Here is a 27,259-nt window from a genome sequence, read left to right on the forward strand (position 1 = left end):
ACTAATTCCACTGCTACATGCAATACTTACTGTTCACAGCTGCGCTTCAAAAGTTATTTACATACACACTAATGAATATAACTTTGAAATTTCCTTTATTGTATTCTTTAGGTGCTTGCCTGAGATCTAAAGAGACAAAAAGTCTTACTTTTAGTCATGAATTATTATATCTATTTGATCTAAACTACACAGTGACATGCAAGCTTCTGCATAACCCTCATATTACACTGATTTTACGTCAAGAATCACAGCCACCAAACTAACAGATTTCAAACTAGGAAAACCTGAATTTTTTGTTTACCTCTCTCTGGTTGCCTTCCATCCCCATTTAGACAAAGAAAAACTAGGAAGTCTGATCTTTTGTATTTAAGGTGCTGCTTCTAACAAGACAATGACATTTACTCTATGCAATTTACCTGTAGGACAAGTGAGACTTGTGTAAAATCAAGCCTCTATGATAGAATCTGTGTCTACAGCAACAACAGTTTTATAGTCAGGAAATATCTATGGGTAAAAGTTGCATTTTTGGTTTGCAGCCCATCACCTGATCAAAGATTATCTTGTCTACAGCATGGTCAATTTAAATGAACCTTTCAGCTAATGCTGTCTCCTGATGACCTTCTGCTGAGCTTTCCCTTTAGCTGTGTGTGTTCATGTGCAGGGCTGACAGAGGGGCAAAATGAAGATGGTACCACAGTTCAGCTGGTTATCAGCAGATTTTTACAGTAGTTTGAAAAAGCACCTGCAGCAACTGGCAGTTTCATAATGTTTGAAAGTTCTGCTCCAGACTTGAAGGCACTAAAAGTTACTCTATGAGACAAATAAGTATTAACCAGTATAAAAGTTAAACATCTCAGGTTTTTGCTAAGAAGTTAGTAAATTAAACTCTTCAATCATAATTGTAAATTAAGTCCAGGGAACCTTTACTGAAAATTGCACATGAAGAAACTAAGTAATTTTATCATGCCCTAATTGACCTGCTTATAAATAACTGCTAGATCATTTACTACTTCAAATTCTGAAAAGAAATGAAAATAAGGAAAACAGTTCAATTACTTAAAAATAGTTCAACGCTCATTACCTACATATATTTTACACAGTGATTTTGATAGTTGAGCCCTTTCAAAGTCCCACCTCCCCATCACTGATGATGCCTGTGTGATTAAATAAAATCAAACAAAACAAAACCACACTTCTACAAAATCTAGGGAGAACAGGATTTTATTGAGTTCTACCTGTCTGAAAAGTGCTGGTGAAGAATTGCCATTTCATGCTTTGTCTATATAAAGAAGTAGAAAGAAATTGTTGCAACAATCAACTCATTTGAAAACTGAGCATTTCACTAAAAATTCTTACCATTTCTAAATGAACACAAGTGTGACTTTTTTTTTTTTTTTTTTTTTAACATGAAGAGTATTTCTCTTTTTCAGATGTAACCTCTACACTTTAAGTTCTGTCAGGACTCTTAAAATACTTTCAGGCAGTATTAAGATACAGAGAACCAATCAGCGATATCTTCAAGAACCCAGGTATCCCAGCTCTAAAACTGCATGATCTAAAACATTAGTAATGGAATATTTTGAAAGAATACTCTCACTCAATATTGATGCATGCTATCATTACATAAGTATCCATTGCATATTGTGAGGAACATCAATTTTTCTTTTGTAGACAACAACAAAAAAGCATGCTAAATGATATCAGTCACTATAGATCTATTTTAATGAGGTTCAACATTGTTAAAGTCCAATTAAGATTAGCTTCCCCCAAACATTCACCAGTGTAAGCTTGCACAGGTACTTAAAAATTTTTGCACTGATGTGGATTACACTGGTCTCAAACATTTTCAAAGCAGGGTTTTAAGACTGGATCTTGAATTTTAGTAACCATTCACTTAATTTGTTCAAATAAAGTATAGAAACACTCTAGGAATTAGGCATAAAAGCATGTTAAGTAACAAATTTAGGCCATGATATTACTAACAGAACAAACCAGTATTTGCACAAATTATAGTCTTTAATTTGCTGTAGTCTTTAATACTGAGATTAACACACTGGATGTGGACCACATGCTCAAGAAAACAGAAACAAAAACCCTAGGGAACAGCATTATAAATCCCATGTCAGAAAGACTACAGAAGCTATTACCCAGTATAATGGGTCAACTCATTTTGACGTGAGGAGCAGTCACAAATAAGCTTGATTATTTGTAGTCATTTTAGCAAGTGGATTAATAAAAAAAAAAAAGATAAAACAAATTGCAAGTAATCCACACTCCAAATCAATAGCCAATTTCTATGAAGCAGTTGTGACACCCATTTTTTAAATGGCTGATGAGGAAATAAACAGAAAATACAAGATGAAAGAGCACAAGAAAACATGAAGTATGTTAAAATGATGCAATGAAACAGTATATAAATTAAACAGGAATGTTTAATCAAGACAATCCCCTCTCCCCAAAAGAGGTTCTTCAATTTTTATTTTTAATTGGAAAAATGAAAGTCTATTCCCACGATAGTGAGGCTGTTTCTTTCAAGCAGCTCTGTTGTACAACTGTTACCAGGACTCTAAACGAATCTTAATTGTTTTATATTGATATTTCTGAACTAGAAAGTTTTAAAATATTGTATAGATTTTATTTGTGCTCCACATATCGCAAGCAATTTAACAACACGAAGAAAGATTCAATTCCTCAACTAGAATACCAAACTCTATACCAAGTATTACATGTACACAATACTTGCACAGTGACAAGCACAAAAAAGTACTAGTTGAGCACTTACTTTCTGAAATCCATATCAACTCTTAAAATCCATTGTAATTTTCCCATGACACCCAATCTACAATTTAAGGCATCTCCACTCAGGCATCCATCCATCCACCCACCAGTTCCCATACACGCAGTTTATGTGGAGGTGTTTATTCTCTCAAAAAAAATCACCGTGTCGATCAGGTACCATTTATTATTTATCCCTGTAACTGTGTCAGCATTGAGATATGACAGTTAAACCAGTGTTAAATCAATACAATATTTACATAGCACAGCACAGTAAGCTTGAGACACTCACTTGGGGGATAAAACCACATTTTAGAACAGGACAAAGGTCACCATTATTAAGTGTTTGAAAACAGCTATTTACAGGTCCCTATGACATAACTATAGTCTGTACACTGTTCCAATGGGGCAGGCAGAAGCATGATAGGCATTTATTTTGAGGGATTTTAAACATACGATTTGGAAGCATATTGTTATGCTACCCTGAATGCCATAAGCCACCTTAACATTCTCCAAGGTGGTCTCATATCCTAGAATGGCATGTCCAGCTGATACAAAACAGACAACACAGCGTTTACTTTGTGGAGAACTTTCTACTCCTGCTATTCAGTCATCTGAACTTTGAAGGCAATTCGTCCCAGAAACTTGTCACGATCATCTTCATTTTTTAAATTAGGTGAGCCCAGGATCTTACACTCAATTGCTATTTCTTCATTGGTACTGTTGGAGTTAATTGCTAGTTGAACAGCCACTAGAGGCTGTAAATAGTGAGCCTAGTAAACAGAAAGATGGGGAAAATATTTGAGATACTGGAGTAAGTGATGTGAATATAACAATTAGCATGAACAATTAACATTTAATCCATCAAAACAGTTCAGAAAAAAAGCTAATTAAGAACCCAACCTTTCAAAGCCCAGTCTGACTGAGATAAGACTTTTTTTTTTTCAAGTTAAATAATCAGGTATACATTCTTCAAACTATTTCATAACCAATACATTCAACCTAATATGAGTCACAGACAGTATCTTCAAGTGGTACGTTACTTTACCCTTTTAGTACACTGGGTTCGATTTTCTAGAAACCTCTACTTGAAACATCCTCTGAAACTACATTCTGCTTTCCTACCAATTCCCTCTTCTGTCTTTTTTTTTTCTTCTCAATTTCTTATAGAACAAATTTTTAACGCATTTTAAAGTGTTTTTTTTTTTTTTTTTTTTTTTTTTTTTCCCAATAGCATGTTTTAACAACTATTAGTAAGCTAGCTTCCCTTCCATCCTATCCCATTTACTTGTTCAACAATAACGTGTGTGTTATCTGTTTGATAGTTTTTGACAGAAACCTCTCATTGAGTATTTCAACAGTATCCTGGTCAGTCATATTTGGTGAAACAATTACAATTCTTCTCTCCATTCCCTGTAAGAACAACTAAAATATAAGATGGAACACGATTATATTTTTTGTCAAGATAGTATGATTTTTCAAGTCCAATTCAATTAGGACAACTTTAATTCTCTCGTAAAGTGACTATCAATTAAAATAAGAATTCATTATATACTTTCAGAGCAGCATTTCATGCCTATATTAGAGTCAAGCATTTCCACAATTTATTTATTATTTTCAGGTCAACAGTAGTGACTGCCATTTAAGTAAAAATATGTACTTACTCTCCTGGTGGCCAGCAAACATGGGTAATTCTGAACAATAAAATTCATAGAAGCTACTGGACTAAATATGACACTGCATATCATACAAGTGCAAGCCTTAAATTTTAATTGAACAAAACCTTGGATTAATTTTTTTGTTAACTTAAAGAGACTCTTCTAATACCTTTCTGTTACTTACCAGCTATCGTCTCTACCTCTCTAACAAAGAAGGCAACAAAGAATAGTCAAATTCTCATTTACAAAGAATGGTGGCATGGAAGCGTATGTGCAAAAATCTTTAAAATGAAGGACTAGTAAGAAATACATTGACTTAACTACTTTGTCTAGGTGGAGGGTGATTTTACTTGATCAGAACGTTTCCTGTTCCCCTATAAACATCAAACTGGGAGGAGGAAACAGAACTAGGCAAGTCATCCTCAAAATTCTCATGTTTCAAATGGTTATACCACCCACATTAAAAGTATTAACTAAGTTTTCTAAAAATCAGAAGTAAAATCCTTGAGTTGGATCAGAGATGTTTTCACATCTCTAGGATTTTTCAAGTAGGTACACAAATTTCTATGGTGTTCTGAAGATATGATGCCAAAATGACTTTTTACTCAATATAAAATGACTGGGGGCGGGGGATGAGAATCAGCATCCTCACTAAGCACTACAGATGATCTGCAAAAAGGTACATTCTCTAAGGTCAGGCAATTGAGTTCATTGTGCTGAGCAGTAAAGGGAAATAACCATTCTGGCCCATAAAACTATGTACTTAAAAAAAACTCAGTACTTCCATTGCTACTACCTTAGCTCAACAGCAGCAAGATTAGTTGTATCCACTTAACTCTTTTACAGAATGAAATAGTTCAACAGTTTCACATAGATATAAGATATACATTTTGTGGTATAGGCAAGAAATCAATCCAGTCTCTTGAGACATGGTCAAATACTCAACTTTTCTCAACTCTTCTTGCTGCCTTCTTTTTCACAGTACATTAATGATAGGAGAATTGCATCTTATATAAGCAAGTAATCCTCAAACAAACCTACACCACACCATAGTGAACACGAAAGAACATTGACCCAAAGACTCCAAAAGAAAATACCAGTTAATTAAAAATATATATTTTTTTCTTAACCACCTAAATCAAGTAAAGAACAGCACTGAGTTCTGCCTGACTTAGTTGCTCTCCTTTCATAATCTTACCTTTTCATCAGTATAGCAGTAAGACAGGAATTGTATGAGTAAAGTTCTTTCTTCATCCCATCTTTGGTACAAACTATCTCCTAACAAGGTCTATCAAGGTCTGTTAAGGTCTACTCATGCTATATGTTGCTTAAAGAAGCAACACACTTATCCTATTCTGTCATTCCAAAAAGGGAATAGAGTACATACCGACTCTGCCTATCATAAGCAGAGTTTGACAGTCTCTCTATAATCTTTTATGTCTAAGAAAATGAATGCTTTACCAGTTAAAGAATTCTGGCAACAAAACAGAAGACAGAACTATACATAAATTACATTAAAGCAGATATTGAAGAAAAACTCCTTCCTCATTAAGAAAAGTGAAGAAAAAAATTGTGTCAACTGCTGCAAATAAGCGTAGCATACACTGGAAAAATAGTAAGTGAATAACTTAGTACCAAAACCTTTGGGAAAATATCAAACAGCTACTATGGTGTCCTATGGGCCTAAAAGATTTACATTTAAAAAGTACTTTTTATTTTCAGTGGTGAACAGTAGTCAATGGTTGATCAATCAACCTGGTCAATAAAAGGCAATATGATTGTATATCTTACAGAAAATACAGATTTTCCGTACCTAGTTACTGCAAGCAGATTCAATGGAAAAAATAGCTAAATTTAAATTTGAAAAAAAAAAAAACGGAGTCTTAACTATACATATTCTGTGTCCATAAAGCAGTTATTTTACTTTGAAAACTTCACTGTTCAAGTAGATAAATGTCAGAATACAAAGAGGGCAAGGGGGACAAGCAAAGACAAAAAAAACATTTAAGTTAAAAAAAAAAAATGTTATTAACAACCTTGAAGTGCTTCTTCATAAAACAGTGTGAAGAAAAAACATGACTGCAGAGCCACAAAGATGTATAAGCAACAACACCATGCTGAATTATAAATCTAATATCCTGTACATAAGCCCCTAAGATAAACTATTCGGAATTGTATTGGGGTCAGAAGAACTACTTTAGTTCTTCTGCCTTCCCCTGCAGTCAGAAAGATTCCAGAATATATCAGTGACCAAAAAACAGCAGATGCCATAAATGCTACTAGTATACAGCCTTTTCTTCATTAGGACAGTGCTTACTTTACTTCCTTACATCCGCTAAAGCATCTCTCTAGTCTCATCAAGCGCGATAAAATCTGTGCAGATATAATATTCCTTACGAGTACCTCATTAAAATGTTCAAACTTCACAATCAATCTATTTAGTAAGAAGACCATCATTAAGACATACTCACATGTAAGCTTTTCCCATAGTATGGAAAGTACATTAAGTCAATCGAGCCTCCTGGAGGAAAATAATTTATCTCAACCATGCCTTGTTCCTATGATTGGAGATAACAACAAAATTAGAAGTTAATATCTACTTGGTTAAAAGTACAAAATTGGAATTATAATCCAATGATAAAGTGCATGATCCCTAAGGGGAAGGACAGAAAAAGAAAAAAAAAGAAGCTCCAAAGTATTAAAGTAAGTTCCAAAATAGATGAATTTTAGGCAAACAGCTACATGCTGCACACATCTGCTGCAGTAAAGCTTATTAATAGTAACATTTAAATTAGTAATCAGGTCAAGACAGCTCATATTCAAGTTTCCCTTACCAGTCAAAGAAAGGAGGTATATTTTAATACTCACTGAAATTAATATAACAGCAGCAGGAAAACAAAACACCCACACATATAAGCTAAAATCCCATGTATCCACAAGCAAGCCTGTATATTTTGGTGAAGCAACAGCATATGTATGTTTAAGATGAGATGAATTTCTGTTTAAAGCCAGGTTTTCATGATTCAAATTTGGAACAGTACAACCCCAACCCTTCACAAGGAACTCTAGCAATAGCGTGCCATTCCTAACTTGTTCAGCTACCTTTGTAATACAGGCTACCTAAACAGAAACTAAGCTCTAAAATTATGATGTTACCACAGCTTGTGTCATCAGCAGCCAGAAGGAAATAATACATATATGCATGTCTTATCACTAGACTTTCCCCTACAATACCAAATCTAGCAGCAAGAAGCAGCTACCTATAAAGATGCTGCATAATTTCTGATTAAGGAGTCACCCAGTCTGTAAGATACACAATCTTTTTGTGTCTTACATATACACTGTGCTGTCCCAGACACATGCTGTCAACATAATGACAGACAGATCTCCAAGTGTCTGTTATCTTTGGTGATAGGACAAGGGGAAATGGCCTCAAGTTGCACTGGGGAGGTTTAGGTTGAGTATTAGGAGAAACTTCTTCACTGAAAGGCTTTTGCAGCATTGGAATAAGCTGCCCGGGGAAGTGGCTCTGACCACCCCAGGGGTCTTCAAGAAACGTGTAGATTTGGAACTTAGCAGCGTGGTCTACTGGTGGACTTCAGTATTCAGTTAAAGGTCGGACTAGATGACCTTAGACGTCTTTTCCAACCTGACTGATTCTACATAATACACACTATTCTTCAGGACTGCATCTCCTGCATAGCAAACTATTTCAAGTTCACAAAGCAAGGAAATGCACGAATCTCACCTGACTTGCTTTAACAGCTAGACATACTGCCATAATAAAGGGCAATGATGGAATCACAGAATCATTCAGGTTGGAAAAGACCTCTAAGATCATCTAATCCAACCTTTAACGTAGTATTGACAAGTCCACTGCTACACCATGTTAGTATGTTCTACATCTACATGTTCTTTAAGACCTCCAGGGATGGTGACTCAAGCACTTCACTGGGCAGCCTGTTCCAGTGCTGCACAACACTTCCAGTAAATATTTTTTTCCTAATATCCAACCTATTTCTTACATGATTTTTAAAATGTCTGTAGATTAGGTCCTTTCTGAATAGTACACACTGTATTTATGCAGCTCACCACTGTTTATGCACCAATGCCAAATATGTCTTAGAACATCATTACTTTTTCAGTGTAAATCACAATTTCAAAGTGCATTAGTAACTTTCATTGTTGTTTTTTTTTTTTTCCTATATTACCATATACAATAGCTGCAATTTTAAAAAAAAGATATACTACATAGTACAGAATACAACCGCAGTAAAAAACCTTAGCTAAGGGGAATGTAAAGAAAGATCAAGAAACAGGGAATGAACCACAGCCCAGAAATACCTCCTCTTCCACCAAAAGAACATACCATACCAGATGAGTTTAGGGTATGGCCAGATTCTTATTTCTTTGAAGTCTAAATTATTGCAGTTCCTCAGTATATGTTCATTAAATATTTTAGACCTTGAGTTCTCAAATTTAATTACTAAGAAGAAATGTTTTGTTTCACCATTAGTCTCTATTTTCACTACAGCTCGTGCGGCTGATATACTCAATCAAATATATTTCAGAAATAATGCTTACAAAATTTGAATTCAGAATGATATAAGAAAGATAAATAGGAGCGGGGTTTTCTCTAGCAGCTAAACACAACACATGCATGCAGTCATAAACATATGCATTAAGCTATCAAAATAAAATGGCAGAGGTTCTTGGACATGCAACTGCCTGCCTCATGCAAATGCTGTGGATTTTTTTGGTTTAATTAATAATAATTAATCCTAACTAATATCCTTACACAAACTTTTAAAAATTAAGCTAGCTGCATCAGTTGAAAAGCTTCAAGAACCAATGCATTAGTGTATCTTTTGCTGCTTACCATTGAAAATTTCCACAAAGTTGCAGGCAGTCAGCAAATCTACAATCTTAGTTGGACACATAAAGGTAGATTTCTACCTCACCTACAAGAGTTTTTATTAGGACTGTCTTAAAATAATTTTTCAGATGCTAAAAGGCACATGGAAATACACAGAAGAAAAAAGATGTACACAGATGTAAAAAGGTACATGGAAAGAACTTGTGCAAGAATGACATCATCTAAGGAGTAATGGTATAACTGCAGTAGCCATTTAGACTCACGATGCAGTTTAAAGCAAAATTTACTGAAACAAGATAAAACAACAATATCCAGGTTAGCAGAACCTTATAAAACTTCTGAGATTTCTTTCAAAAAAAAAAAAAAAACAAACAAACAAATCCAAGGCCAAGTATGTTGACAATGGCAAGGAAGGTATTTTTCATTCTTGTAAATTAGAAAGAGATGCCTAATACAAAGTCATGATGATCTCTAAACAACAAAAATGCATATAGCTTGGAATTAATACTATTTATCTTCTCTGCCATTAAAAAAGTACAAGCCTACTGATTTTCTTGGGTGGGAAGGGACCATAAAGATTATCTAAATCCAACCCCCTGTCATGGGCAGGGACACCTCCCACCAGCCCAGGCTGCCCAAATACCATCCAGGCCTTGGGCACTGCCAGGGATGGGGCAGCCACAGCTGCTCTGGACACTAACACTAACTGCCCTTACCTACAGAAGTCACTGTGATGACAGCAAGGGGCAGGGGGGGCAAGGAGGTGTGGTCCCCTTCTATGAAACATGACAACTGCGATGTCACAAATCTACCCAAAGCTTCTCTCTTTAAACAAATCTCAAGGAGAAGGCACAGTAAGAAAGAAGGGTCACCTCGCAGAAGAATGCTTTAAGAAAATGGTTTTTTTTTGTTTGTTTGTTTGTTTTGTTTTGTTTTTTATGGTATCAATTTCAAAATGAAAAACTCAAATATTTCAGGTAGCAAAGACAGGCAGGATGTGTGGTCAGAAGGCTGTTTACCTCATCTAGTATTTGAGAGATTTGTCCTTACAGTTAATTTTTAGATTTATTTAAAAGTCAAACTGCATAAAAATCAAGGCAGACAGTTCTTCAGATTGCTCCCAATACGTGCAAAAATCAAGTAATATTAAATATTTAAAAATGTTGGTGAAGTGGAAAGAAAAAATGATCAACAGCTCATCCAGAGGTTAAAAAAAAAGGTCTGCCCTATAATGAAGGGAACATGATAATAGGATATCTGCTCTGCTCAGCAGCATCACTTTTAAGTAAACTCCATTTTTGTCACTCAGATATTAAAAAAATTCTGATGCAAAACCTATAACTACTGGTTAATTTGCGTTTGTGCTACGAACTGCTCAAGCATTTGCATATATTCTATGAGCTATTATAGCCAGCAAGAGGCTTGTTTTCAGAAGCAAGTATCACCTGGACTTAGCTTTGTAATGCATCCCAAACTTTTTTAATCCACATTTTCTGACAGTAACAGAGAAGGAAAAAAAAAAAATGCTGCAACACAGCAGTTATTTAAAGACTAAGTAAACACCCTGAATAAGAGAATCAACAGAGAAGGACAAAGAGCCTCTACACTTCAATTTCTGTTATGAGCCAGTATTTAGGGGGCATTCAGATCCTGTGGCAGTTGCAGTATGATTATAAATTCCTCAACAAAATGCAAAGCAATTGGCTATCCTTCTCCACCTCTCCAATGCGGAGAGAAGAGGATCACAATTCCCATCCTTGCATCACCAAGTCCCAGAAGGTATACAAGCAGTCACCTCATCCACTACAGAAGAGACCATTACCAGGTGCTCTTTTCCAATAGAGTCAAAAAAAATAAAAACAGAACTGGAAAGAAGGCCACGTGAGCCAATGTAAAGAACAGTGTAATCTTTCAAGTTTAAACAAAGAGTTTCAATAAGCAATGGGCATAAGTAGTCAGAAGTTGTTCTCTAAAAATCAAACACAGACAAAAGGTGAAAACGACAGTTGTTAATGGTGCCTAATGTAGTAGTAGTATTACAAACAGTAAATTCACCTTGAGAGACGTAACAACTTCCAGTGTGATGACAGAGGGTAAAATTCTGTCATTACCTGCCTCAGCTACAAGAAACCTTGTGTCCAGTTTGGGATACTAAATTACAAAAAATAATAAATTGGAGAAGGGGAAAAGTAGGAATAGAAAAAGTGTTTCTTTCTTCTACAGAAATGAATCCCTCCAACAGAACATGTTTTAAGAATGGACACAAAGAAATGAGTCCCAAATAAGAGAAGGAATCAATTTTGCTTGCAAAAGACTACTGTGGGGAGATCAAAGCTTCCAAGGACTTGTCAGAAATCAAGTATTAAAATTTATGCCTACCACAGATATCTAGAATGAAGGCAGAAAAACTTGCGGTATTTGTCCCATAAATTACTGAAATTCCCCCGCCTATGTTTTTATCAGTCAACTCAATCTAGGAGCCATGACTATCCCTTGCTGAACCTACTAACTTACCACGGCTTTCACTGCTCCCCAAGCAGTCTAGGAGAAATATGTAGAAAACAGAGCAATTACAATAATTACCTTAAAACATTCTGTGTAAGCATTTGGTACACAATAAATACTTATAAAGTAGCTGTTAATACAAGTTGTTTGTATTTGACTTGGAGACAACTTTTACTTGAACAGTAACAACACCAGTTTCCACATTTTGTCTTACCCATCATTTATAAAATTGTCTAAGGTGCACTTGCAGCATGGAGAAAAAAATGAAAATACAGGTTATGAAATGGGAAAAATAAAACATAACTCACTCTAAATAAAAAATAAATAAGCATGACTACAAGTTATGCCTATGCATTTTCTCAATGGTAGAGGAAGTGAGGTAGCTCAAATACATCTAAAAAGGGAAGAATAAAAGACTAACTATAGGGAAGAAATTAAATACATTAAAACTAGACATACAGTAAGATAAAAACAATAAAAAACAAAGTACGAAGTCTAACAGAAGAGATGGAAATAAATGTTCTGACAGCATTTACGTTCACTTTTCATCTTAATCACAAGGAAAATTAACTACACGCGTATTTCTTACATTCAGAACTGACCTTAGATGTACACTGTATATATGGCTCTCCTTCAGGCTTTAATCCAATTATCTAAAGGAAAGAAAGTTAAAATATTTACAGACCTTCTTCCCCTCTCCAATTTTACATATCAAATTCAAACTTTCTCCCACTTACTATGACAGAGTTGATACAGGGAGCAAATCTGTCTAGTATTAATTTTCTGAAGCACAATTTTAGACTAGAACCAAGATGCGAAGTATTGTTAAGTTAAAGCTCAACTAGACAGTGGCCATACCAAGGACTATTTTCTTATTTTACATTAAGCATGTAATATTAATGACAAACCAATTAGCAGTTCAAGAAACATACAACATCACTGGAAAGTCAGTTATTCATTCAGTAAAATTTTCACCACTTTGCATAGTTTAGGAGTTACAGAACCCATGACATTCTAATTACATTTCTGGAATGCAGGCACCAAGTAAAACACGCTTGACCTGCAGAGCGTTATACAATCTGTTACACAGAACAGTAAGCTAAACCAAAGCACATTTTATTCTTTAAATAGGGTTTTCAGATATCTTGATGCAAGTGATCAAAGCCAATACTTGTAAATATTAGAATGCTCAAAAAACCCACTTCATTTTACTCTCTGAAACATATGTATTGGTAGACATTTCAGTTAATTACACTATTAAAAAAATGTGAGTATCCTGAGAAGCAAACTGAACATGTATTTCAGTCCTTTTCAGCAGTGATATTTCATACAGTGTTAGCTGGAAATGCTTATACTAAAAAATATTTTTAACAAAAAAAAAGCAAACACTTACTCTATTCATTTTCACAAGCACGCAGGGAGTTCCTTTAGAATAGCCAAAGGTCTTATCTTCCTTTCCAGAGCATTGTCCAAGCTCAGACAGATTAAATCGACATGCCTTTTTATCAGCAACATCATTCTGATCAAAAACCTTTCCTGGTGTACAGTTTATATTTTCGGATTGCTTTGAATCATCATATGCTATGAAAGAAAAATAGGTTTAAAATCAAGAATACAAAGCATACAAGTAGGTAAAAATGCAGAAAGCCTATATAAACCTCTAATTTATAGTTATTACTTTTCTAGGAGTTTTCTTACAGGATTATTTTCACAGTACCATGCCTCTTATTTCTATCTTAAACGCTTTTTCAAGTCTTATCAAGAATCACAGAATCATAGGCAGGAGAAGGGACCTCTAGAGATTGAGTCTAACCCCAACAAGTGGCATTGTAGCCAAACGAAAGAATACAGAGAATATTACAAAATAAATAAAATCCTCCTTCTAGAATCATTATTGTTTTCTGTACATCATTCTAAATTAATAATGTATTAAAATATAAACTTTTTATTTTTAACCTGGAACCTAGGCCAGTTTTCCTTTGGTACTTTGTTTTAAAACAGTTTATAAGGAACTTCAAGTATTTTAACGGCTAATATTAAACTACCTCTACATTTACATCGGGTAGTATAACTGACATTATAGTTACATCCCAAGTTATTCTCACTTCTGCTTCACAAGTACATAGATCACTTTGTCACAAATGCTCACCTATTCACCATTTAACACATTCTGTCTTGTTCACCCCCCCACCCGCCTCTCATAGATAAGCATTCATAAAATAAAATGGAAAAAAGGTAATAAATGCTCAACCTCATATCGAGTCCAAAACCTATTGAACTGCAGGAGAGGCAGGTCATCATTTAATGTAGTATTCTTCCTACCCCCCCTCTCACCTCCCCAGAGCTCTGAAAGAAAAGCCCATACTTTGTGTAGCTAACAAAGCAACTCATGCAAAAAGGTGCAATTCTACAGAACCTCCTCAATTCTGACTTTCAATTTTTGAGGGGCTCAGTTTCCCTGTCAAATGTAGGTAATGATAATTACCTTTTTCTGTGAAGTATATACTTCAATAACATACTTGTCTAGAGTAAGCCTGAAAGTATGTCAATTTTCTTTAGCAATTACTAACTTCAAGTTAAAAAGGAAACTAATGTACCCAACAGCAAGACACCTGAACTACTAGGGTAGCTGTTCGTAACTTACTTACATTCAAGAAATTTTTTAAGTGTAGAAACATATTGTGCATATGAATTGGCATCACTCTTGTTAAAGTAGAATTCCAGTGCAGTGTCTGGCTTTGGTGAAATCATTAGCCCTTAAAAAGAAAACGTGCAAGTAAAGAACTGAACAACAACTCATCCTTAAACCGCTCTAACCTACTCAAAAATCACATCCATAAATTGAAAAAATACCTATATTTAATTCAATCCTGCATATAATTACAATTCATAAACCAAACCCAATGATTAGAAATAGCAAAATCAGAAACTTAAATCACCTTCAATCAAACTATTTTATTGATTCACTTCACATTTCCAACATTTAGCAGATTAAACTAAAAAAAAAAAAAAAAAAAATTAGAAACCACCCAGAAAACCTTCAGCTAAGCTTATGCGTCAAAGCTCTAGGCAACGCAGAATGAAGCTAAGACTTTATTTATCTCACAGACACCCAGAAGAAACAAAGTATTTTTAAGAAGCTTTATAATGCATAAAGATGGCTTGTAAGTTTTCCCAAACAAGACAAAGTTAGTTAGTTGTTCCTTCCCTCTTTCTCCACAGAGAAATGAGAGGTAGTTGGCCGCCAGGAGAACACAGGACTAAAGCACCGGGCAGGGGCACGGCACAGCCAGGCCCTGGTAGCTACGGGGTCCCTGACGGACACGGGACGCCACAGCCTCAAGGACAGCAGTGCTACCGGTCCCCTGCCTGCTGCCAGAGCAAGGAACGAGCTGCAGAGAGGTGCTGGGCCTAGCAGGAGGAATGACTGCAGCATCCTCAAAACCGGCTTCGCGTTGGAGGGTGAAAAAGGCAGACACTAACATGGAGCTGGGGCTCCTGACAGAACATAGCTGCCCTTCTTCCCAAGAGAGGGGCAAGGAACTGTTCAGCTACATCTCAGGGACAGTTTGGCAACACGGGAGGGAGGTCACACAGCCACGTGCTCTGCTGACACACACACAGGCCGGCACCAAGGGAGATGAAGTTGTCCTAATGAAGGATTCTTAATACTTTACCACAGTTAATCAATCAGTAAGCTTTTGGAAAGCATACAGAAAGTGCCATGAACCAGCCCGGGTCTATGGTCATTCACCTACAGAAATATCCCAGCTTCTCATGTGAAAGCAGAAATTACTATAAATACTTTGGGAAATAAGAAAGGCATGCACTATAAATTTATCATACACAAACATAGTTTAGATTCCAAAATTATGTATAATTTTAAATTTATTTTTTTTTCAGGATTTCAAAAAAAAATTCTCCATTCTCCTTTTTTTTTTTTTTTTTTTTTTAATTTTTCCAAATTTCCATCCTGGAAAGCCAAAACAAAACACCTCTGTGACTGACAGACCATGTAAAATTACAAATACTATATTTGACTACAAATTACTTTGCACCTTTAGTCATTTTCTGACCTCCACACTGAACTGGGATTCAAAAAAAATACAAGGGAACTAGCAACAGGGCTGAAAAGTCACTTCAGGAGTTTGGGGGGAGAAGAGATTGTTATTATCTATATACTTACACTGTAAACAAAAGACTTCCATGCTGTTTTTCAAAGTGAATGACAAAGTTACTAAACTAGTCATCAATGAAAAAAACAATAATTTGAAGAGACTCATTGCTTCAGGGGAACTTCAAAAATATCCTAAGAGGAAGAGACTGCTCCAGTTCCAGTGCAGTACAATCTGCCTAGAGACTATGGAAAGGCTGCAGAAAAAGCTACTTGAAGAAGGATTGAAGCACAGACCATGAGAGATGCAGGGTATGGGGCCTTCTAGGGGAACAAAATTAGCAGCTTCAACATAGGATTATACCTAGGATTGTAACAGAGATTACATTATCCTACAATTCCAAGAGATTTAAAAAAAAAAAAAAAGAAAAGCCTTAAAATCATCTGCATTTGATTGATATTATTGTATTCCAGTGCCCACTGCAAGCCAAATACCAATTATAAAATAAATCAATCTGGGAGATTTCCAAATATGTTTAATAGAAGAATAAAACCTTTAACCTACGCCATCCAGGTTTTGTGTGCAGGTATTTTTTTTTTAATTTATTAAAGTTTTACAGCCAGGAACATGATATGTTTCACTGCAAGTGAAAAATGATACAGTTAAGCTTAACATTAAAACAGAGATAAGCAATTTTATTGTCTTTAATTACTCACAAAATTATCGTTAATAAAAATAAATTCAGAAATATTTAAGAAACACCTAAGGAAAAAAAAAAAAACAACTAGTTGTAGAAGATATGCTATTTTACACTAACATCCTTTATGACAATTAAAAACACCGGAAAATCAATAACCCAAACTCAAGAGAGAAACTTTCAGTAATTCAGTATTAAGCCATAGCTACCCACAGCTCTATTCACTACCAACATTCAGACTACCACAGAAGAAGAAATGGTCATGTAAGCCACCTTTTTTTCTTTAATTATTATTATTATTATTATTTAAACTAAAGCAGATCATCTTTTTTGTTTCTTTGTTTTTCTTTCAGAATTTAGCACATTATTAGCTTGAAAAGTCTGTACAGATCCTCAAGAATCCCTTATGGTCCAAGGGCACCTGTTAGAGATGGCCTGAACATCACATCAAAACAAAAGCTGTTCAGAATCCAGAGAGATTTGTCACAGGGGCCCAGCTGCAACTTGCTCACACACAGATTTACGTTTCATCTTGAGTACTAATGCAGCTGCAAGATGGTGGTTAATTTTGTGTGTCTGGAGTTCAAAAAAGGAAAAAGTATCCTAAAGACATAATCTAACTTTCACCAAAATATCAGTCATAGAATGGCTCGGGTTGGTAGGGACCTTAAAGATCATCTAACTCCAACCCCCTGCCATGGGCAGGGACACCACCCACTCGGTCAGGTTGGCCAAGGCCCCATTGAGCCTGGCCTTGAACACCTCCAGGGATGGGGCATCCACAGCTTCTTTGGGCAACCTGTGCCAGGGCCTGACTGCCCTTACAATTAAGAATTTATTCCTAATGTCTAGTCTAAATCTATCCTCTTTTAGTTTAAGACCATTCCCAACTCCTCCTAACGTTATCTCCCTGTCCTTCTCCATCTTTTTAAGAAACCCCTTTAAGTATTGAAAGCCTGCAACGAGGCTTCCCCGGAGCCTTCTCTTCTCCAGGCTGAACCCTGAGAGAACCCCAGCTCTCTCAGCCTTTCTTCATAGGAGAGGTGCTCCAGGCTCTGATCATCTTTGTAGCCCTCCCCTGGACTCACTCTAACAGGCCCACAGCTTTTTTGTGCTGGGGGCCCCAAATTAATATATGTATTGCATAGCCATTTAGTTTTTTCGATCCCTAAGCCAAGTTTTTGAAAGATTTGAGAGATCTTATTAAATTTTCAGGTGGCCCAATCATTTAAATTACATGTAGAAATCAAATACTTAGACATTCTCCAGAAACAGTATCGAGAAAAAGACTAATCTCTTCAATATAAAGTATGCAGAAGCAGCTTTTAAACCTTTTACAGTGCAAATCCTTTTATTTTTTTCTCCTAGTATACAGATACACCAGAATAGAGCTTAGAATGATAGATTTTTTTCTGTGATATTTAAAATAAAGACAGTGATCTCATTACACATTTTTATTTGTGCAGTTATTTTTCCATCAATTTAGCTCATTGAACCAGCCAGCTGTAGGACTAGATGAGCATGTACACAAAGAAAGCAAGTAGCTACAAAAGTAGCAAGACACCACTTCTAGTGGCAGCTACATATTATATAGATCTAACTTCATTGTAAAATCACACCCTCCCTTCTCCATGGATCCCTATGTAATGTGTCAACAACCTCTGGAACCTACAGGCATTCCACGTTGGTTGAAAACTAATACTAAAATTAAAACGCTGAAAATGCCTTCCCATTGTAGTCCTTACAAGCTCCTGAGCAGATCATCCCAACACAGCCCCCTCCTGTACTTTCTTCCAGGTACAAAACACTACTCACAGGTGGCTTTCCATCTGATCCAAGAGAATTGATCTAAAGTCTCTCTAAAGCAGTTTGGTCAAATGATAACTCCACTTTTACAACAGAATTTTGTATGGATGCAAAGGGAAAATTGCAGTCTAAACATACGACAAAATCGACTAAAGAGAATATATAGAGAAAAAAAAATCAGCAAAAGTTAGCACATATGCACAAAGAGCTGCTGACTGAATGTATGCTATATATAACTTGCCTCATACTTGCCTCACGTTTTTCCATTGAAATTTGTGACTGAATAATAGTCACAGTTTTTCATAGACAGCTGCAAATTAAAAACAAACTTGCAAGTAAAACTTAACTGTTAAACCAGAAATGGGTTTATGAAAAAATAAACACAGTGTTACCTGGACTAGAAATCCGGTCGCGGTACTTTGGAATGTCACTGCTCAGTGTCTGAAGCATAACCCACATTGTGAATGTGAAGAGCGCTGCTAGGAAGCCATAAAATACCAGGTAGAATAGTAAGATCAAACCTGTAAAGAAAAGCTAAAGTTATTATTTTTGTTTCAGCTAATTCCAATTTCCTGTTTTGATTTTCAAAAAAGATAAGAGCAAGAAAATGCTCAATTTGTTGTTTCTTCCCCCTCCAGGACCCTTGTCACTCCCAACGGTAGCTATAAATCAGCATGCCCCAGCACACACATGTATTGCACAACACAGAAAAGTTCTCTTCATACTTGCCAGCTCTCAAAATGTACAGGGTAAAATCTGGCATTTTGGTATCCTTAAGAGAGAAGTATTAGAGACCACTCTGGGCTGCATTGGGAGGCTAGCAAAGATGACTAAGCAAGATATTCCAGCTCCATTTGTTTAAGGGAGTTAGTTTTGCATCTGGAAAGGAATGGGTGGTCGGGAAGATGAAGGAACAGAGTGCAAAGATGAAATTGTTACGCTGGATCAGGAACACATCGCAGAGGTGCACTGGTGGTGTAACAGCATGCTGAGGACCTGAGAGCACCCCACACAACATGACACTCATTCGCATGTTCCTCCTTCTCCAGGAGAGCCTCGAGGTGGAAATGCTTCCTGCTGCAGGTGTTTGAGAACACACCAAGCCTTCCGCTCAGGCTTTCCAAGTCGTGGCCCAGCACATCCACCTGCTGTACAGATCTACCTCCAGGATCCAGCAAGGTTCTTGGGATGCTCCAGGTACACAGGTGCTACTAGCTCCAACTTGACAACTCAAAGAGCTCCCCAAAACCTGAGCACATGGCCTCAGGGGAACAGCTTATTACATGCCCATACCTCTCCATCAGGTAGCTGAAGCAAACTGCTAGGTGAGAACACTACTTAGGAAAACCATTAGAAAACTTATTGTGATTAAGTGCTTTACTCTTGTTTTATTTCGATTTATTTGTGTTTTTTTTTTTTTTCTTCCCCATTTTTCATTATGCACACACAGACATGGACTCTGGATACAAGTTGTTTAGTGAAAAGACAACGTAACAGGCTTAGCTGAAGAGATTTCCAGAGAACTTGGTCCTTTTTCTGAGATCGGATGCACAGCTCTCACTTAACCTTTTAAATTTAGCAAAGCTCAACTGTTTTTGTAACAAAGTTTTCAAGCAAACATACTAAATATTCCCTTCTTGCTCGTTTTTTGATCCTGATGGGCTTATATATGTCAGCATATCTCATTAAAATTGAAAATTTATAACATAGTGCTTGCTACACTTCCTTGATTCTCTTTTCAGACTTCTTAAAAATATGTACCAGTAAGTTCACTTAGATTACCTTTCAAAATGTAGGTGTATCTGGAGATAGTTCCTGACTGAAGATGAAGCATGTATACTGTTTGGATAGAAGACCTGGTAAATGACATGTAAGATTCTACACAAATTGTTTAATTAATTGAGTATACAATACTAAGCTGAAGAAGAGCAAGTCATTCTGTTTCAAGACGCATCACCTGAGACACATGGACGCACACATCTTGTCAAAAAGAATGGGCACTATACTGGTATGGAGAAATTTAGGTGCTCACACAAAGAGCCAACTACAGAAAAGCATCTTCAGAACCTTTCTAACCTGAAAACATAACTAAACAATGATGCAAATTCACTTTTTTACAAAATATTCTGTCAATAAGGCTGCTATCAGGAAGTCCAAGAGATAACACATCAAAATCAGTACCCAGCGCTCTATCACTGACACCCGACTATAAGAGAGACTCAAGTGCAATACTTTTCTATTTTCCGTAGTAAATGAAAAAAAAAAAAAAAAAAAAAGCAAAAATGACTGCACCCCAGTGATGAGGACTGTCCACTGGGAGATGACAGAAGGCAGCCTCAGCTCTGGCTCCTGTCCCAGGACCTATTCTTGCATTTTGCACTGACATGTTTCCTTGTGCGCTACGGCCACCAGTAATCCACGACTACTGCAAATGCAGGTAGCTGCACTACTTCTGAAAAAATATCTGCATATTAAAATAATGAGGTGTTTCCCAAATCATTGTTACCATGACAAAAGCCCATGCAGCAACCAGCTGAACATCACCAGGTTTTGGTTTTAGTTTAGGTGAACTTCAGCTGTCGAGACAGTTGTTTACTAACCTGCAGCACTCTGAAAGCGAGCAGCCATTTCAGATGCATTTGGGAACTCCTGGTATGTAATACTTCACACGGCAACTGCAAGTTATGAAGCAAAGTACCCGAGGCAATGCAAAACCAGCCCTGTTCTATAACGAACAAGGCAGCTAGACATCTATTGCAAGCTATTTCTAGGGCTATTTAGAAGGTGAGAAGAGCATATCAAGAAAGCAGTAGAAATCCTAATCAACAAAAGCCATTACCATAATTGTACCTGGATTTGCATTTGCACCAGTAATTTGCTTTACCTGTAAGCTTACAATTGCTGTAACCGGACCCAAAACAGAGCAGTGATCTCCTCCTAAATATCCCATGTATTCTGGGTATCACAAAACAAGGAAACAAAACACCCAACACTTTGGCTAGCTCCCATTTTGTATCCCACGCATTAATCAGTTCTGGCATACACTTTCATCAAGCCATTAAAAAAGGATCCCCCCACACACGTGTTTATTCCTGATGGGCTCTCATGCCCACAGCTGGAGCAGCAGCACTGAGGAAGGCACGAGAGGGCCCCGATGTCTGTGCACAGACCCTAACTGTGTCCTCATGCCGGTGGGGGGGCAGCAGTGACAAGGCCAGGAAGACCTCTGCTCCCCTCCCAGCACAGCAAAGCAGATGCACGTACCCCCAAGAAATGCTGCCTTTAACCCGTATTTTAACATAACTTGTAACTGCACTGCAGAACACCGTGTATTAGAATAAACTGCCCCACTTATGCTACTTTGCCACATTAAAAAGGAGAGGATGGGAAAAAAAAAGAAAGAAGGAGCCCTGCAACTTCCAATGGCACCAAACTAAGCTGCACTTTGTGAGCCTATTAGTATTAATTATCCTAAGCTAATCACAAGGAATGAGCCATAACTTGTCAAGGAGCTCAGCCAAAATAACTCTACACAGTGCTGGATTTCTTGTCAGAGAACGAGATCTGCCCAAGTAACAGTGGAAAAGACTCCTCCATGTTTAACCCAAGGGATACGCAGGCACCACGGCTAACCTGCCATGCTTTCCGGGGTGGAGTCACCATGCACAACCTGCAGGCTCTCACTATTTAACCCGAACACACAGAGAAAACTATCAAAACCAAATCCTGCAATGCAATTTACCTGTAATACCTAGTGGTTTTTTGTGTGTGTGTGTTTTTTTCTTGTTGCAGGACACCGCAGTATCAAAGAACCTTTCATATCCTAACAATGCTGGTAAGCAACAGTCAAATCTGGAAAACTCGTATTTCTGAGCCAGCACGTTGGTGCCATTGCTAGCTGGAGTTCATCTGCAAGAATCAGAGAACTCCTCCACAGTGAAAATTAGAGTATCTCACTCTGGTAAAGAGTCAGGACATCAAGTATCTGGCCATGACTACCATGACAAATACAAGTTTTCCACTCTTTACATGGCAAAAACAACAAACAGCCCATCAGTCTGGCATAAACCAGACTGGCAGCTCTTCCTAAGCGTCACACATAGGTAGATATATGCATGCCTCCATGTAAACAAACTCACAACAGGCCTTGAAGCAACTACTCAACTGCCTCCAAAACACTGAAAAACATTGTCTTTATGGTTTTACGGATTACATGCTGCATTGATCTTATCACCTGCGTCATCATTCTTCAGTAACTTCATCTAGGGGGATTATAAAAGGTAAGCAGTGTTATTAGGGACTACCACCAATGCCAGCAACATTCAGAAGGCCTTTTGGTCCACCTGCAGATGGATTTCTTCGCTTTATACCTACATATCTGTACAGATTAGATGAGCACTAATCATGTCTCATCCTTATTGCCTAATCACTTCAGAATTACTGTCTTCCTGGTTTGGGGAGTGGCAGGGGGAAGGAGAGGAAGAAAGAGGGAAGGAAGACTTCAAGAAGAAATAAACCCTTGGTCCTGGGTTACAGTTTATTTCACAATAAACCAGGGATCTAGATATAACATCTCCAGGAGACAATAAAAAATGCCAAGTGAAACACCTGCAGAGAATCACAAAAGAAGTGCTTAAGTGCAATCGTCAAGCATTTAAAACACACACATCCCCAGCGTACCACCAGAGCTTACTGATACCCTCAACGGTAAAAAGGAAACTTTCCTTCCTCAGAGCTATCTCTGTCATGGAAAATAAAACGGTCTACTGATTTCTCAAATATTTATTTATTAAGATGTACAATATCATGGAAAACTTTAGTAAGATTTTGACTGCGGTCATACTCCTGGCTGTGCAGGAATTTTTAAGTGTTCTGTCCATCTGCCACGACACAAAAAATAGCACTGCCTCTGTAAGATTCACAGCTTGGGTGTGCAAGTGTTTCTACTGCACTGGTAGACAGTGATCCCAGTACGTTTAACACTATGCTAACTGTGAAGGAAGCTAAATCACACCAAAACCCTGCTCAAACACTATAATGAACAGAGAAGAACCAAGTCAGAAAAGCAGTTGAAGCTTTGACAGCACTGTATGTCCCAGCACGAACACACTGAAAACTAAACAGAAGCAAATCTACATCTTCTGGCTTTTGTTGGTTTTTCTTTGTTCTGCTTTGTTGTTTTTTCATTTCAAGCACATATTTGTGCACTGAAGGATACCACTAAGAACTCAAGACTATTCTGGAGGCCAGAATTTATACGTAGTCCAAGAGTTATCATCCCTACCTCAAACACCCAGACATGGCCAGCTTTACAGAAAGGCTTCAACAGGCTTGGCATAACCCCCAGCGTGACCACAAACGAAATACTGCCTGCCTGCAGCAATGATCTCACCCTGTGCTCCTGCTGTAACTGCAGGCAGGCACAGCACCTTGCCACTACATGTAGAACAAGATGCTAATCTTCCTTTTACTTACAGGAAAGACCCACGTGGCAGTGCTCCAAGTTCTCCTTCCTCTGCCCTGCCCGATGACAGCCTGTGCACAGCCCCGGGACTGATCCTCCCTCTCTGCGTGCAGCTGGAAACAGACTTCAGCCATCCATAGTCCATTTCCAGCATTTCATTGCGCTTGTGTTATTCCATCCAATTAATGACAGTTAAAACAACTAGAAAACTATGACATGTGGATACCAGTTTGTGAAAGACAAAAAGAATTAGCCCTCAGGTCCGCAAAAAGCACAAATCCTCTATTTCTTGCAACAGGAGGAGACTTAGTGCAGCCTGTTTACCAACCTGCAAAAGGCAACTCTTCACAAAACTCTAAGGGCAACACACTTTGCAATGTGACAAAAGAGCAGAGAGTGAAACAGAACCTGCTTGTGCTAAATCTTTTTAAAGATCCTGGTGTAGAAATGGCAAATAAGGCCAAGTACTCCAATGCCAAGGCACTCCAATGCACAGAGAAGCACTGCCTTGCAGTCACAATTTTGATAAACCTCCAGGACTGCCTCAGACCAGGCAATACATACACGTACTGCAAACAGCTATTTAACAATTTCTCTACTGTTACTGTCTCATTTCTGAGAGGAAGCTGTCTTGAGACAAAAGAAACGCACAAGGAAGAATCAGAGCCAACCAAATTCTTACCACGCTGTCCCTGGAGACGCCACAGCCCAGCAGACAGGCAGCCAGAGCTCACTTCTCCTGCCTCCCTGCTTTTCACAGGGGAGCTCAGCAAGAGCAAGGGAACAACAGTCAGTGAGCCTGCTCTAAGCTCACATCAGTGATCTGAGAGCAGAAGTGAGAACCAGCACGTTCTCCTGTAGCAGAGTCACTCAATGAGTGTTCGGCAATTAAAAACAAAAGAAAAACCTGCTACTTTCATCTTTGTGGATGATTTTGAGACTGGGATATCAAGTACTGAAATTCCCAAAACAGACAAAAATAATTATTTATTTAATATATGCAAATAAATAAATTAAATAAGCACAAGGCATTACTGCAAAATGCCAGGACAAATAAATATTGACAAAAAAACATACGCTGACAATTTATAGCGTTGCTGGGCAGTCACCTCTCAACGTATACCTCAGGAAAAGGTCTATCACAAACCCTGTGTCAACCACCCAAACCACTTAAGAAAGCTAATTAAGCAAGATCATTCAAACTGCTATCTGGGTCTATATATACCTTCTCGATGTGGAAAAACATCTTTTATCAAGTGAGCTGGCTGTAAAACAACATAAGAGCTCAATTACCCGCTAAGCTAGTCCTATCAATTTCAAGCGTTATCTCTTGGCCTTGGACTAGCACGAGCTAGTAACACTGTAAGTGATTTATCCTCTCAGATAGGTCTGAACAGAGAAGGTTGTTTCAGTTTCTTTTTTTTTTTTTTTTTTTTCTTCTTTTTGAGTCACAAGCTATTTCTGATGTGCCCACAGCCTTTGTGCCTGTCAGATTCACGACACAAACAGCCTTCTGCAAACCATACACCCATTCATCCAACCCACGCGCTTCAGGAAACCTGCCTGCGCTGAGCGATCACTAGACGACAGCATAGTGGAAATTTCCTCTCCTTTGCTATTCGACTGGCAGAGCCGCTCGGAGCTCTTATTTCCATCTGAATGGAGGCGAACCCCTGTCAGGGCGAGGGCCCTCTCCTGACGGCCCGAGCCACTGGCACGGCCCAGGCTGCACGCTCCTCCTCGCCGCCCCGGCATTAGCATTCGCTGAGGCTGTGTCAGGGCCAAGGATGCGCTGCGCTGCTCCCCCGCGCCATGCTGAGCCTCCTGTTGGTTTTGTGAGCGCAGCCACGAAGCATCCCGGCAACATCCAAGCCCCGGGAGGCGACGCAGCGCTTTCTGAAGTCAGTAAACACGTCCCGCCAGGGCTGAGGAAACATCCTAACACCGAGCGTTTACACGAGCGCCTAACGTGAGAAAACACGGCGAGGAAACCCAAATATTTTTCCTGGAAGGGCCGCGGCGATGCTCGCGGGCTTTGCAGCTCGGAGGGGAGGCTCCCGGAGAGGGGGCAGCGCGCTGCCTCGGGCGGGCCGGCCGCGGAGCCTTCATCTTGCGCAAGGCGCCGCGAGCCCCCGGGAGCCCGAGCGGGAGGCGGGGGCAGCGCCGGCACATGCGGGCCCTCGGGGCCGGCCCCGCGGCTCCTCGCCCCGCGCCCGGCCGCACAAAGGCGCCGCTCGCTCGGCCCCACGGGCGCGGCCGCCCCGGTGGGCGACCGGCGGCGGGGGGTAGGGACCGGGCCGGGGGCCTCACCTGCGGCCCCCCACCCCCCCGCCCCGGCCCCCCGGCGGCATCCGCCCGCTGCGGCGGCGGGAGCTGAGCCAGCCGGGGCGCCCCCGCACCCCCCGGCACAGAGCGGTCCCGGCGCCCCCCGCTCACCCCAGCTCTTGGCCGTGCGCCCCAGGAACTCGCCGCTGTCCGGGTTGTAGACGAACTGCCGCCACTCGGCCACGCTCTGCCGGAACGGCTTCTTCGCCTCCTTGGTCATGGCGGGGCCGCGTCGCGGGCTCGCTCGGTGCGAGCGCTCCCCGGGCGGAGAGAGCGGCGGCGAGGAAGGAGGGAGGGAGGGAGGAGGGAGCGGCCGCCGGCTGCCAGCCGCTAAGTAACCGTCGCCGCGGCGCCCGGCGGGAGAGCGGCCGCGGGGGCAGGCAGCGGGGGCAGGCAGCAGGGGCAGGCCCGCAGCGCCGCGCCCTCCCCGCCGCCGCGCCGAGGCGGGCCCCGCCGCCAATCCCCGGCCGCCGCTCGCCCGCGCCCCCTGGCGGCCGCCGCGGAGCGCGGCCCCGCCCGGGCCGGGCGCGGAGGGGCGGCGGCGGCGGCGGGGGGAGAGCGCGGGCGGCGCTCGGCCGCGTGTGGAGCCGGCGCCATGTCGGGGAGAAGGGGCGCAGGTGCCGCGCGGGGCACGGGTCGCCGCGCTGCTGGGGGCAGGCGGGAGGGCTAAAAAATACACCCGAGGTGCGGATAACGGGGCTGCTTTGCCCTCAGAACCTCATTTGGTGCCACGCTCCTAGCGGTCGAAGCCCAACAAGCACAAAAAGCCTCCCCCGTCTCCCCCCTGGAAGCGCAGGATCAGCCCCCAGCTCCCTCAGACAGCGATCAGCCGGCAAGTAACAGAGCATGGGGTGGGGGCTCTGCAAAACTCACTGAAGAGCTGCTTTGATGCAGCAGCCCTCCTGTTAAAATAGTCGGTTGATGCACCAGAGAACAAACCTGAGTGAAAAAGCTAAGATAACATCCCTAAAATGTACATGCAACACTGTAAGTGATGTCTTAAACAAGAATAATTTAGTATTTATCAGCCTGGTTACT

The 27,259-nt window shown here is 39.6% G+C and overlaps 1 protein-coding gene across 2 annotated transcripts; it reads right to left on the minus strand.

Annotated features, from left to right (window-relative positions):
• Positions 1 to 1,205: 1,205 nt before the first annotated feature.
• Positions 1,206 to 26,642, minus strand: ATP1B3 (ATPase Na+/K+ transporting subunit beta 3). 2 transcript variants are annotated; one of them, XM_084529604.1, is made up of 8 exons: positions 26,333 to 26,641; positions 18,825 to 18,953; positions 14,463 to 14,570; positions 13,208 to 13,395; positions 12,417 to 12,467; positions 11,824 to 11,850; positions 6,905 to 6,991; positions 1,206 to 3,548 (listed from the first exon to the last, which is right to left on the minus strand). In XM_084529604.1, exons 1-8 carry the CDS (start codon positions 26,439 to 26,441, stop codon positions 3,378 to 3,380), a joined length of 870 nt encoding a protein of 289 aa, XP_084385730.1. In that variant the 5' UTR covers positions 26,442 to 26,641; the 3' UTR covers positions 1,206 to 3,377. The 2 variants fall into 2 exon arrangements, with proteins under 2 accessions (XP_084385730.1, XP_084385731.1); XM_084529605.1 differs by lacking the exon at positions 11,824 to 11,850 and having other exon boundaries at positions 26,333 to 26,642.
• Between the last annotated feature and the right edge of the window lie 617 nt (positions 26,643 to 27,259).

Source organism: Aythya ferina, assembly GCF_964211825.1.
Source record: "Aythya ferina genome assembly, chromosome: 9".
NCBI classification, from domain to species: Eukaryota; Metazoa; Chordata; class Aves; order Anseriformes; family Anatidae; genus Aythya; species Aythya ferina.

Bases quoted from the DNA above. Each gene is read 5' to 3' on its own strand.
- ATP1B3 (XM_084529604.1), bottom strand. From the start codon at position 26,441: ATGACCAAGGAGGCGAAGAAGCCGTTCCGGCAGAGCGTGGCCGAGTGG. The intron at 18,954-26,332 runs GTGAGCGGGGGG...TTTTCTTTACAG, and splicing joins GCGCACGGCCAAGAGCTGGG to GTTTGATCTTACTATTCTAC. The intron at 12,468-13,207 runs GTAAGTGTTTGC...TCTTTCCTTTAG, and splicing joins TGCTTGTGAAAATGAATAGA to ATAATTGGATTAAAGCCTGA.